Source organism: Phascolarctos cinereus, unplaced genomic scaffold (assembly GCF_003287225.1).
Source record: "Phascolarctos cinereus isolate Bilbo 61053 unplaced genomic scaffold, phaCin_HiC Scaffold_3;HRSCAF=262, whole genome shotgun sequence".
NCBI classification, from domain to species: Eukaryota; Metazoa; Chordata; class Mammalia; order Diprotodontia; family Phascolarctidae; genus Phascolarctos; species Phascolarctos cinereus.
Window position 1 is genome coordinate 101,447,465 of NW_027555736.1, and position 14,085 is coordinate 101,461,549.

A 14,085-nucleotide genomic window follows, 5' to 3' on the forward strand; every position below is an offset into this window, starting at 1 on the left:
GCATGAAGTCCCACTGCCAAGTAGCTGGGGTCAGACTGTGAAAGACGTTGCATGTCAGACTAAGGAGTGTGGATTTAATTTGGTAGAGGAAATGGAAGGTTTTTAAGGAAGGAATGCTGATTGATTTGAGCTATGCATAAGGCGAATCTGACTTTGGAACTGAATTGAATCCAAAGAGAAGGACTATTGTTACCACTTTTGGTGTTTGACTGTGGAGGATTGAAGGCTAGCGAAGTGGGTGAGGGAAGAGGTTGTTCACAGTGTAGAGGCTGTACTCTGTCTTCATTCCATGTGGTCATAAATTTAGAGCTGCAAGTGACCTTAAAGGTTCTCTATTCCAAAGGCATTAAACACTCGGCCTTTGGGCTGCATGTGGCCTGCAACACTCCCAAGTGGGCCTGAACCAGATCAACATGTAATTGAAACATATTTAACAAAATAAAAATACAATAAAGCATGGATAACATTACATTTTAAACCCAAGTCAATATGTGTCTTGCAAGGATCCTTATGTATGTATTGGTGACTCCAGTTTCTATTTGAGTTTGATATTACTGCTGTAATCTAACCCTTTCATTTTACAGGTGAATGAATAAGTAAATGAAAAAACTTTTATTAAGTGCTACGTGCAACGCATTCTGCTAAGTGCTGGGGATCCAAGTAGAGATGTTAAGGAAACCAAGACCAAGCTAGGTTAAATGATTTGCTTATGGGGCCTAGGCTGGTTGTCTTCTGGTTCTCCTTCTGGCTGTTGAAGTCCTTGTTGCTGAGGCTTAGATTTCGTGTGCTGTGGCACTGGTTTATTAAATATTGATTCCTTTCTTTAGCTGCTGGTGGTATTTTTCATTTTCTATTTGTCCGTTTTGGGGCTGGATTGAGTACAGCTGTGTTGTGCCAGTGGGCTGAGTGATGGGCCTCAATCTCATCCTCTTGATAATCCCCTGAGTTTCTGCTGTTGTCCCTTCCCCTGCCACCTTGAACTGACGATCTCTTCTGCCTTGGTAACTTGATACTACCCCCAAGTTCCTTGTTAGTGGCCTAGGATTGGCTCTGCTTCCTTTGGAAACTAGTCATTTTTCTGGAAGACTTCAAACAAATCATAATTCCAGTTAATCACACAGGAAGATCTGTCTGGGAGTTTTCCTTGAATGAGAGCTGAAGGTTTCTGGTTATAGATGAGGTGGAGGTTCCTTCTGAGGTTTTCTTTTGCCTCACGTTGAATCCAGTCTGTGTGTTTGCTAGCAGGGAATGTTCTCGTACCAGAGCCAAGGTCATCCTGATATTTGATGGGCTTAGGTGCTGTTTTGAGGCCAATTTCTTTTGTAATTGTGAAAATGGTTTTTCAGTGTTCCATCCAGTGCTTCATCTCTTTTGGTGGGGCTTAATTTTCCCAGAAGGAGTTCCCAAAGGGGACAGATGATGATTGCTGCCAGCCAATAGTTACCCTCCCCTCTTTGCTTCCAACTTTTTTGTATTTGGGGAGAGTGTTTGGAGAGGTGTGTTATAGTAGAGATGTGGGACCGTGGAGTGTAGTAGAGATCATCTAGCCCAAGTCTCTTATTTTACAAAAAGGAAAACTGACTCTTTGGGCTTCCATCTGAAATATTGGCACCATTCTTAAATGTATGTTCTGTAGGTGGAGGGTGTGAGGGGGTCACATTGGCTCGGCTGTGACAGTTGGTTACATTTGTCACAGTCTTTGTTTATCTAGGCTTAACTGAAGTTCTTATTCCTGCCTTCTTGATAAACGGGTATTCTTTTTTTTTTCCTTTTTTTGGCAAGGCAATCAGGGTTAAGTGACTGAGGCCAGAGTTGAAACTCAGGTCCTCCTGACTCCAGGGCTGGTGCTCTATCTACTGTACCACCTAGCTGCCCCTACTTTTATTCTTTTTAGAAAACCTTCTAAACAATTGTTCCTGTTGTCCTGGCTTGGCTGTCTGAAATTGCACATGAAGCCTTGATCTTAGCCCAGTCATGAAAGGGAGGCTCCCTTATATGAGGAATCCTGTATGTTTTCTGGGGCTGAGAGTACTTGGGGGAATCATTGGACCTGTGAGCTATTAAGACTCACTTCTTTCAGAAGGAGGCTAAGGCAGTGAAAGTCCCTTTTGCTTGTTTTCCTGGGTAGCCTCCTGGCTGATGGAAATTTTCCTTAGGGAGATGGAAGGGGGAGAGGCAATCTTGAATTCTGTCCTTTGTGTATTTTCTGTAACACAAATAAAACACCCACATACCCTTCCCTGCCTGGAGTCTTTCCAGAAATGATTAATGTGACTGCCTAATTATACATGGGCGTGGCACCCTGGTGGTCTGGCTTGGGTTGTCTCTGTGACTGAATGACTGTGGTCATTCTTCTGGCTATGGTGTTGACCTGAGGAGGGGGAGGTAGCTCTTTAGGCGAGAGGCCACCCTTTCTATCTCTTCTGTATCATATTTAGGACTAGCTCTGGTGCTTGGGGGACCTCCTCACTTGGGAAGGGAGTGCTTAAGGCCAAGACCTTGTTATTACTGCCCTGCAAGGAATTCTTCTAATTGCTCCATTTCCCTGCCCTAAAGACCCCTCTTGGTGTTTTGGACTAAGTACAGCCCTCAGGGTCTTGCTCCATCTGCAGTAATTCTGAAAAGCAGGGCTTTTTGGCCCTGTCAGTGATAGTTTTTTTTTTTAATTATCCCCTCAGAAAAGAAAAGAAAACCAGAACCAGATTTTTCCAGGATCCTAGTCTTGAGCAGTCCTGGATCTGTGCTGGCTTTTGACAGGCTGCTTCTTGGGGCTGCCATTGCTTCCCTGACTCTGTAGTTAGAAGAGCTGCAGTTACTTCAATCTAAACAAAACAAAACAAAAAAGCCAAAGTCCATGTATGATCAAGTGGGTTTGCAGTTGGAATCATGGGAGACTCTGCCAGCAGTAGCCCAGATGTAGAGACTCATCCCCTCATTCAAAAAGACTTTACTGAATGTCTGCAGGTGTGTTAATACCATTCCTACCTGCCAAGTTCCACACCTTATTACCTCATGTCCAGACCAATGCAGTGGTCTCCTAACTGGTTTGTTTGTTTCTGGTCTTTCCATCTTCCAACCTTCATAGCCTTGCCAGAGGAATCTTGCTAATGCACTATTCTTTTTTTTTAAAGTTAATTAATTTTTAGTTTTCGACATTCACTTCCATAAGCTTTTTTTTTTTTGTTTTTTGGTGAGGCAGTCAAGATTAAGTGACTTGCCCAGAATCACACAGCTAGTGTCAGGTGTCTGAGGTTGAATTTGAACTTGGGTCCTCCAGATTCTAAAGCCTAAGCTCTATCCGCTGTACCATCTAGCTGTCCCAGTTCCATAAACTTTTGAGTTTTAAATTTTCTCCTCCTCCCTCCTCCCCTGCCTCCCCAAGAAGATGTGCAATCTGATATAGGCTCTACATATACATTCCTATTAAATGTATTTTCATAATGCATTATTCTTATCCTGCAGTTCTCTCTATCCCCTACACACTCCCGTGCCTGGCATTCATGCCCCTTTACTGGCATCAGTTTCTAAGAAACATCCATCCTGGCAGAGTAGCAAAAGCTTCGGATTTGGAGTCAGGGGGACCTGGGTTTTGAATTCTGCCTGCTATTCTAAGGCCCTTCCAGCCCTAGATTCTGTAATCTTACATTTTAAGCCTTATCTTCTACTAATTCTCTTCACATACCTTATGCTCCAGCCTAAGTGGACTAACTGCTTAGCCATTCCCTAAGAATCTCTCTTGCATTCCTGCCTTCATTTGTGCCCTTCCGTTCACCTGGTATGTGCTCTCTCTTGCTTGCTGCCCCCAACAAAATTTTTACATGTTAATCAGTCAATAAATAAATCAATAAATGTCTACTATGTGCCTGGCACTCTGCTATTTACTACTTGTAAAGGGGAAACTCCTCAAAGTCCAGTTCAAATCTCATTAGCATTCAATAGAACATAAGCATTTGGAGGGCAGGGTTTGTTTAACTTCTTTTTGTATACTCAGTACCTAGCTTGATCTCTGTTACTATGTAAGCACTTGATACATGCCTTGATAAATTGATAAATTGAATGGACTTGAGTTCCATATTTTTGGTCGCCAAGTTGGAAGCAACCTCTCCTTTCTGAATTCTTACGGCATTTAATAGTCTACCTCTTATTTGGCATTTAGCTGGGCCATCTCCAGTTGTCCTGGTCTATATCTATTTCTTGCCACTGGACTCAGATGGCTCTGGAGGAGAAAGTAAGGCTGATGACTTTTCACAGCCCTCCCTCACTGTAATCCAATTAATTTTCAGGTCAGGGCCTCAACTTCCTGATGTCTTGGTCCTTTTGAAGAATGAAGGACAAAGCACAGAGACAGAGAGACACACAGACAAAAAGACACACAGGCACACAGACATGGCATTTAGCCTATTCTGCCTTATACTGGTAATGCTTCATAGGTTTGTTTCTTGACTTGTTAGATTGTAGGCTCTGTGAGTGCATAGACTATGTCATACTCATCTTATATCATGATGAGCACATAGTAATAGCATTAACTTACAGAATCATAGAGTCTTCGAGCTGGAAGAGATCCTAGAGATTATCTAGCCCAGCAGTTCTCAAAATGTAGTCCAGGGACCCCTTGAGGGAGAATCCCCAAGACTTTTTTAGGGGGTCTATGAGGGAAAAACTTTTTGTGATAATGCTAAGATGTTTTAATTTCTAATATGCTAAATATTGGTAGATATAACCCACATAAACCAAATCTCTTTGGAGAGGAAGGGTCTTCAATATCTTTTAAGAATGTGAAGAGGAACTTGGGGCAACTAGGTGGTGCAGTGGATAGAGCACGGGGCCTGGAGTCAGGAGGACCTGAGCTCAAATGTGGCCTCAGCTACTTGGCAGGAGCTGTATGACCCTGGGCAAGTCATTTTGCCCTATTGCCTAGCCAAAAAAGAACAAAACAGAAAAGAATATAAAGAGGTCCTGAAGCCAAGAAGTTTGAGAACCGATAATCTAGCACAATAACATCATTTTACAAAAGAGAAAGCCGAAGCCTAGAATGGTCAATGATGCGTGCAGTCACACAGCTTTCTGAGCGTCAGAGTCCTGAGCTCCTTGTTCCTCCTCATCCATTTTGTCACACTGCTTCAGTGCTTGTTGATAATGATTTTATGAAATACACGCTCTAACCCACTGCTGATGAGCTTGAAGTCTAGGATGGCTCAGTAACAAACACACATGGAATTATGGCATCTTCCAGCTTCTGAGGGTCTTCGGCATTGTGTCACCCAGTGCCTTCACGTGAAGCTGTTAGGTGTTATTACTTCAGGTCAGGCTGTTGTAAGTGCTGACATTTTAAACCTTTAAACAAGAATTTATTCAGCACCTCCTGTGTGGAAGGCACTGGGGATATAAAGACTAAAAAAACCAAACATCTCTGCCCTTAAGGAACTTTTATTCTATAGGGAGAAAGGAACATGTGCCACAGACTGTAAGGAGCTCTGAGGAGGTGGAATAGTATGGGCTAGAGCATTAGGGAGAGGACTGGTGGGGGAGGTGACAGACTTGAACTGGGCCGTGAACCAAGATTTTTGGCTTTGATCTGATGCGGAAGAGAGTAGAGGGAAGGGATGCACCTATGCATGGGGTCACCTTTGATTTCTTAGGAGACTAGGGATTCCATGGACCCTGATGAGTTCAGGGAGTCTGTGACTGGATGGGAAAAAAAATACATATTTTATTTTTACTGACCTCTAATTGAAATTTAGTATTTCCTTCAATTATAAATGTATGCAGCAAACAAAACCGAGTCTCCTTATTACCCAGGCTGGAAGAGCTGTGGCCACTTATACCAATGCTTTTAATTTTTTTTGGGTGAGGCATTTGGGGTTAAGTGACTTTCCCAGGGTCACACAGCTAGTAAGTATCATGAGTCTGAGGCCAGATTTGAACTCGGGTCCTCCTGACTCCAGGGCTGGTGCTCTATCCACCCAATGCTGATTGGTAAGGAAAATTGAACCTTCTTTTTTCTCACTTGGTTCACTGCTTCTTAGCCTGGTGGCCCTCTGCTTCTAGAGGAATCACCGTTTCAGTATGTAGTTGATGCAGACTACTGATATCATCTTTAGTCCTACTGTAGCTCAGAATTTCCAAATTCAAATAATCCACCAGCCTCCACTGCCCCAGGATTACAGGCATATGCTTGTATGCCATGCTCAGCAACAAACGTTATTATGAGAAGGGGTCCGTAGGCTTCAGCAGACTGCCTATGGGGTCGTGAAACAAAAGTAGATTCTTGGATGGTAATACTAATTGAGTATCTCTAACCTTCTAAGTGCTAGGAAGATCTGCCCTCCAAATATTCCTGTGTCGCTTTGTCCTGTCAGTGAGGAAGTGAGAGTAATAGCTAGCCTCAGTAGGTGGGGTCTCATTGTCCCACCACTCACTTAGGTCTCATCTGGACATCCTTGCTTCAGACCTTGCTTGGATCTAAGGCCAAGTATACCTCCACACACTTCTAATTCCTCCTCCCTCTAGAGCAGCATTCATGTTGCTTCTTATGATTATCCTCAGTAGTGTGGAGACTAGGGCAGACCCCCTTCACCCAGGATTGCTTTGAGGAGAGGAGGCATTTTTAAGGAACCCACAATGCTGAGGGGAAGACGTCTTGGCTCTGATCAGGTTGCTTATCCTCTTTCATTCCCTGAAAAGCTAAAAGCTCTTTGAGGACAACTATAAACCATTGGTGGATTTATTTTCGTGTCAGAGGTTTGAAAAGAGAAGATCCAATCCAAACTCATAACCATGCAATGCAAACCCTCTGTAATTTACTGAGAAGTTGTGTTCCAAAAACCTCTTTCAAAGCTGTTGGAATTTAAGACTAGTTTCTCATAGAAACAATGTTATACGTGACAGTTAGGTTCATAAGACAGCAACACAAATCTACATAGTTCGTTATGTCAGCAGAGATAAAATGCTAAGAGTCTGAGGAGGCCATGTACAAGAGAAGAGGTCCCTCTTCAGTTTAGGGGGGCTCTGGGTCAGCTCATGCCAGCAGCATTTTGAAATTGATGAATTTGTCTATGGCCTTCTCCCACCTCACTTTCCAGATCTCTCCTACCTCTTAGTGCCTTGATCCTGTCTTAAATCCCGTGCTAGGATATATTTCCCTCAATCTGACCTGTTGCAAAGTATTCTGAGGACCTCACTCTATAGATAACACCTGTTACTTCATTCCTGTACTTCCAGCTTGAGGTTTGGAGTGGGGGTCAGTGGAGAGGACATCAGATTTGAAGTCAGGAGACTTAGCTCTCAAATCCCAGCTGTTGTGTCAGAGGGTCTTAATGTAGATCATCAAATCCAAATTCACAACTATGTCATAATGTGATTATATTCCAAAAGCTTCTTTTAAAGTTGTCTGGAATTTTGAGAATAGTTTTTCACAGAAACAGTGACATCTCCGTGGTCTTGTGCGAGTCACTTAAACTCTATGAGACTGTTCCCTTATTTGTAAAATGAGGAAGCCATGCTAGATCAGGGCTTCTTAACCGTTTTTTGCGGGCCGGTGAAGCCTATCGACCCCTTCTCAGAATAGTGTTTTTAAATGCAAAAAAAAAAAAAAAGAAACTAATTCTGTTGAATTCAATTTATTGACTACATTGAATTAAAGATGTAATCTTCCTCTCCCCTGTCCGATAATATAATATTTGTAAAGCACTTAGCATAGTGCCTGGTATGTAATAGGCACTATTTAAATGCTTATTCCCTTCTCTTCCTTTCCTTTCCTTGGTTCATGGATGAACTGAAATCTCACTACAGACCCTGGGATAAAGACGCATGGACTAAATTGTCTCTGAGGTTCCTTCCATCTCTATGATCCTATAATTTAGCTAGTTCATACAGTTTTCTTAATGGTCTGGTAAGTATTCTGGAGGAAGAAGGCATTTGTGTTTTTAAAAGGGTAGATTTGTTAACCCACAAGTATTTCTAATTGATGAAACTTTAGGCAGTTGAAAATTACCCATTAGCAAAAACCAAACAAAAATAAAGTTAACATCGCAGGGGAGGGGAGTAGAGAAACAGCTGGGCCCTGAAGAGGAGATTTGTGGGAATCTTCACTTTCTGGGGACTTCTCTCTGATGCTAGTGCACTTAGAAGGGCTTACACTTAACAATCATCTTCCCCTGCAGCAGGTGAGTGAGAAACTGCCTTCTATGTGGGAGGATCTTTTGGGGGGGAGGAGATGCAGCTAGTCAGTCGATAAACATTTATTAGGTGCCTTCTGTGTTCCACACCGTGCTAAGTGTTGGGCATACAAGCTGAGACAATTCCTGTTCTCAAGGAGCTCATAGTCAAATATGTATAAGCAACTGTGTACAAATAAGCTATATATTGGAAAAAATGGGAATGATCAACAGAGGCACTGTTAATAGGGATTGGGAAAGGCTTCCTGTAGAAGGTTGGATTTTAGTTGGGTCTTCAAAGAAGACAAGGAAGCCAGGAGGCAGAGATGAAGAAGAGGAGCATTCCAGCAATGGGGAAGATGGTTGGTGAAAATGCATGCAACCTGGGAGTCTGTCAAGTCATTTGTTCCTATAAGCAGTCATATTTTTCACTTTCTTTGCTTATTCTACTTCTGAGCCGACATGTTTTTTCAAAGCTCCAATTTTGTTCCCCCCCACCCCCAACACTAGTCTACCCAGGCACCAAGAGAGAAGGGAGCTCTTTGTATGTATGTATTGTTTGTTAAGTCCAATATTTTTAAGCTGAAGGGACTGTTTCACTTGTTTTGAGAAAGATGCAGTTGTTGAAGCCTCATTGGGGAAATAATTTCTGCTTGTAGTTTCCATCATAGGACCTTGCACGTAGTAGGTGGATAATAAATGTTGGGTGAATTGAAACAACAGCAACAAAAACAATATTTACAACTAAAAAAAGAACTAGAAGAAGTACAAATTAAAAATCTTCAATTGAACACCAAATTGGAAATCCTGAAAATCACTGGAGAGATTAATAAAATCAAAAGAAAGAAAACCATTGATCTAATAAAATTAACTAGTTTTATGAAAAAACCCCCAATAAAATAAACTATTGACTAATTTGATTTAAAAAAAGAAAGAAGAAAACCAAATTATCAGTATCAAAAATGAAAAGAGAGAATTCATTATAAATAAGGAGGAAATTAGGAACTATTTTGCCCAATTGTATGGCAATAAATATGCCAATCTAAGTGAAATGGATGCATACTTACAAAAATATAAATTTCCCAGATTAACAGAAGAGGAAATACAATACTTAACCACATTTTAGAAAAAGAAATTGAATAAGCCATCAATAAATTCCCTAAAAAAAATTTCCCAAGGCCAGATGGATTTGTAAGTGAATTTTACAAAATACTTAAAGAACAGTTACTTCGAATACTATATAAAGTATTTGGGAAAATAGGTGAGTAAGGAGTCTTACTAAATTCCTTTTATGACATATATAGCGCTGATACCTAAACCAGGAGGAGCCAAAACAGAGAAAGAAAATTGTAGACCAATTTCCCTAATGAATATTGATGCAGAGGTTTTAAATAAAATATTAGCAAGGAGATCACAGCAGTATATGACCAGGATCATACACTATGACCAGGTGAAATTCATACCAGGAATACAGGGCTGGTTCAATATTAGGAAAACTCAGCATAATTGACTGTATCAATAACAGAATCAACAGAAATTATATGATTATCTTAATAGATGTAGAAAAGGCTTTTGACAAAATATAACACCTATTCCTATTAAAAACACTAGAGAGCGTAAGAATAAATGGAGCTTTCCTTAAAATAATAAGTAGTATCTATCTAAAACCATCAGCAAGCATTATCTGTAATGGGGATAAACTGGAAGCCCTCACAGTAAGATCAGGGGTGAAACAAGGGTGCCCATTATCACCACTATTATTCAATATTGCACTAGAAATGTTAACTTTAGCAATGAGGAGAAAAATAAATTGAAAGAATTAGAATAAGCAGTGAGGAAACAAAACTATCACGCTTTGCAGATGGTATCATTGTATAATTAGAGAGTCCTAGAGAATTAACTAAAAAACTACTTGAAATAGCTAACAATTGTAGCAGAGTTGCATGATATAAAATAAATCCACATAAAATCATGAGCATTTTTATATATTACTTACAAAGCCCAGGAGCAAGAGAGAGAGAAATTCCTTTTAAAATAACTAGATTAGGGCAGCTAAGTAATGCAGTAGATAGAGCACTGGCCTTGGAGTCAGAAGGACCTGAGTTCAAATCTGGCCTCAGATACTTGCTTCCAGAATTAAAAAAAAAATAACTGTAGATAATATAAAATACTTGGGAGTCTACCTGCCAATACAAACCCGGGAACTATATGAACACAGTTACAAAACACTTTTCACACAAAGTAAAAATACCAGTTGTTCAGAGGTAGACTGAGCCAATATAATAAAATAACAATTCTGTGTAAGTTAATTTACTTATTTAGTGCCATACCAATCAAACTACCAAAAAATTATTTTATAGAGCTAGAAAAAATAACAAATTCTTCTGAAAGAACAAAAGGTCAGTCAAGAATATCAAGGGAATTAACAAAAAAAAATGTAAAGGAAGAATTTTGGCTAAGAAATGTGGTGCATAGGGACCGCTGAGTGGCTCAGTGGCCCTGAAGTCAGGAAGGCCTGAGTTCAAATCCAGCCTCAGACCAAGCACTTGACACTTGTTAGCTGTGTGACCCTGGACAAGTCACTTAACCCCAATTGCCTTAAAAAAAAAAAGAAAGAAAAAAATGTGGTGAATCAGTAGGATAGATTAGGTACACAGGACACAATGGTAAATGACCATAGTAATCTAGTGTTTGATAAGCCCAAAGACCTCACTTTCTGGAATGGAACCCACTATTTGACAAAAACTGCTGGGAAAACTAGAAAACAGAATGGCAGAAACTAGGCATAAAAAAAAAAAAGAAACTAGGTATAGACCAGCTTCTTATACTGTATACCAAGGTAAAGTCAAAATGGATACCTGATTTAGACATAAAGGGTGACATCATAAGCAAATCAGGACAGCAAGGAAGTTTCCCTGTCAGATCTATAGAGAAGGGAAGACTTTATAACCAAACAAGAGATAGAGAGCATCATGAGATGTAAAATGGATAATTTTGGTTATATTAAATTTAAAAGTTTTTGCACAAACAAAACTAATGCAGCCAAGAATACAAGGAAAGCAGAAAGCTGGGAAATAATTTTTATATCAAATATCTTTGATAAAGGCCTCATTTCTCAAATATATAGAGAATTGAGTCAAATTTATAAGAATACAAGTCATTTCCCAATTGATAATGATCAAAAAACATGAATAGCAGTTTTCAGATGAAGAAATCAAAGCTATCTATAGTCTTATGAAAAAAATGCTCTAAATCGCTATTAATTAGAGAAATGCAAATTAAAGCAACTCTGAGGTACCACCTCATAGCTATCAGACAGAAAAGGAAAATGATAAATGTTGGAGAGGATGAGGGAAAATTGGGACACTAATGCACTGTTGGTGAAATTGTGAACTGATCCAACCATTCTGGAGAGCAATTTGGAACTATGTCCAAAGGGCTATAAAAGTGTGCATACCCTTTGATCCAACAATGCCACTACTAGATCTGTATCCCAAAGAGATCATAACAAAAGTGAAAAGAACCTACATGTGCAAAAATATTTATAGCTGCTCTTTGTGATGGCAAAGAATTGGAAATTGAGGGGATGCCCATCAGTTGGGCAATGGCTGAACAAAATGTGGTATATGAATGTAATGGAATACTAATGTTCCATAAGAAATGATGAGAAAGCAGATTTTAGAAAAACCTGGTAAAACTTATGTGAATTTTTGCGATGTGAAGTGAGCAGAACCAGGACAACATGGTACACAGTAATGGCTATGTTGTGCCATGATCAGCTATGATTGACCTAGTTCTTCTCAGCAATACAATGATCCAAGCCAATTCCAAGGGACTCATGATGAAAAATGCCATCTGCATCCAGAGAAAGAACTGGTGGAGTCCTAATGCAGATTGAAGCACTATTTTTACTTTTTTTGTTTTTTTTTTCCTTTTGCAAACTATAATTTTTTTTTTGTGAACTGTTTCTTTTTTCACAACATGACTAATAATGGAAGTATGTTTTATGTGATTGTACGTATATGCTATATCAAATTCCTTACTGTCTTAGGGAGAGGGGATGGTAAGGAGGGAGGGAGAAAATTTGGAACTCAAAATTTTATAAAGGATGAATGTTAAAAATTGTCTTTACATGTAATTGGAAAAAATATTATAAAAAAACCCAAACCAAAAACAACATTCAGTAAAATTGTTTCCATTAGGCAAAGTCAGAATCCATGAGGGAAATTGGTGGGGCTACTTTTTTTTTTAATATAAATTTATTTATTTTTAGTTTTCAATATTCACTTCCACAAGTTTTTGAGTTCCAAATTTCTCACCCCTTTCCCCACCCCAAGATGGCATGCATTCTGAATACCCCTTCCCCTGGTCTGCCTTCTCTTCTGTCTCTCCCCCCTCCCTTCTCTTATCCCCTTCCCCTTCTATTTTCCTGTAGAGCAGGATAGACTTCTGTATGGGGCTACTTTGGAAATCAAGAGCAGCAAACTTGCAAGTCTTTATGAAAAGACTTACGTTAAAGAATCCTTGAAGCTAAATTTAAAGAAGTTCCTGACCTTGCTTTCAGAAATATGACATGTTTAAATGACACTGGGAGACAAAGGATAAATATAGATCTCCATGCAATGAGGAAACACCAGTTCTTCATCTGTTCTATCTCTTGGCCTAATTGGTCCTCTCTAAGGAAGGAGATAGAGGCTTAGGTCTTAAGGATATTTAGCCCTCAGTGGGAGCAGTTGTGGTGTACCGAGATCTGAATTGGAATCCTAACTCTCACTGAACCACTGACTCAGTTTCCCCAGCTGTCAAATATTGAATATCAAAATATTAACAACTGTCTCCAAGGGTTGTGAGGATTAAATAAGATAATATTTGTAAAGCACTTAGTACAGTGCAAATCATTAATAAATCCTCCCTCCCTTCTTTCTGTGTGATCTTGGGTATGTCTTGACTTTTTCAGCTTTTTCATCTATAAAATGAGAATAATAATTAACCTGTATTACCTCATAAGCATATTTTGAAATAATATATAGTATAAAGGTCTTTATAAAACACAAGCTGCTATGTAAAATCAGCTATTTTGTTAGCATACTTTACTTGATATCATTGATTCATTCTGAGGAAAGTGATTTTAGGTGAAACAGTATTACAGAGGGTTGAAAATTCCAGAGGCTTAATGTTTATGCTTATATACACAGAATAAACAGACTGTATCCCAGGGAAGTTAATGCCAGTGGGACTCAGGTGCTAGCTGGCATTTTCCACCGGCCATTAGGTTTGTATCTTTTGGCCAAAGGAGGTATTATATCTAGGCCATTGTCATGGCATCTAGGTCTTGATGTTTGGTTGCCTGGGGCAACTCAACTGGGGCATGCCTGTATTGTCCGGTATTCTCTTTTTGGTCTCGGTTTATCTCCTCGACTAGATTGTAGTCTGCTTCAAGGGCAGGGACCTTTCATACATACACACACACACACACACACACACACACACACACACACACACTTTTTTTTTGGGATGGGGGGGACGGCATCCTTTATGGTTTCTAGCATAGTGTGGAGCCTATAGATGATGTCCAATAAAGATTAAATGGATATTTTTTTTATATGTTGCCCATGTTGTGGCTGTGCTTTTTAATTAGTGGCCTCTTATTTTCCAGAGTGAGTATATTGCCCCCTGTGACTGCAGGCGTGCTTTTGTATCTGGATTCGATGGCTCAGCTGGTAAGTTATCACAGACTTTCATCTGTGTATGCATGCATCTTTTTTCCTCTTCCTGACAGTAATTGGACCAGGCCTAAGGGTGTGTGTGTGTGTGTGTGTGTGTGTGTGTGTGCGCGCATGTACATGCGTGTGTATGTGTGTAATACATAATCCAAAGGAAAATGAACACCAGACGTTCCCTGCTTTGTTCCTGTTGTTTAGCATTGGGT

At 39.9% G+C, this 14,085-nt stretch overlaps 1 protein-coding gene across 9 annotated transcripts in view; it reads left to right on the forward strand.

Annotated features, from left to right (window-relative positions):
- The window catches only part of XPNPEP1 (X-prolyl aminopeptidase 1), a 65,948-nt gene that overhangs the window by 17,250 nt on the left and 34,613 nt on the right, over positions 1 to 14,085 (forward strand). For all 9 annotated transcript variants that reach the window (XM_078151067.1, XM_078151068.1, XM_020987982.2 and 6 more), the window contains one exon: positions 13,813 to 13,876. In XM_078151067.1, the coding sequence (XP_078007193.1) occupies positions 13,813 to 13,876 (64 nt within the window). The remainder of the gene's footprint in view (positions 1 to 13,812; positions 13,877 to 14,085) is intronic.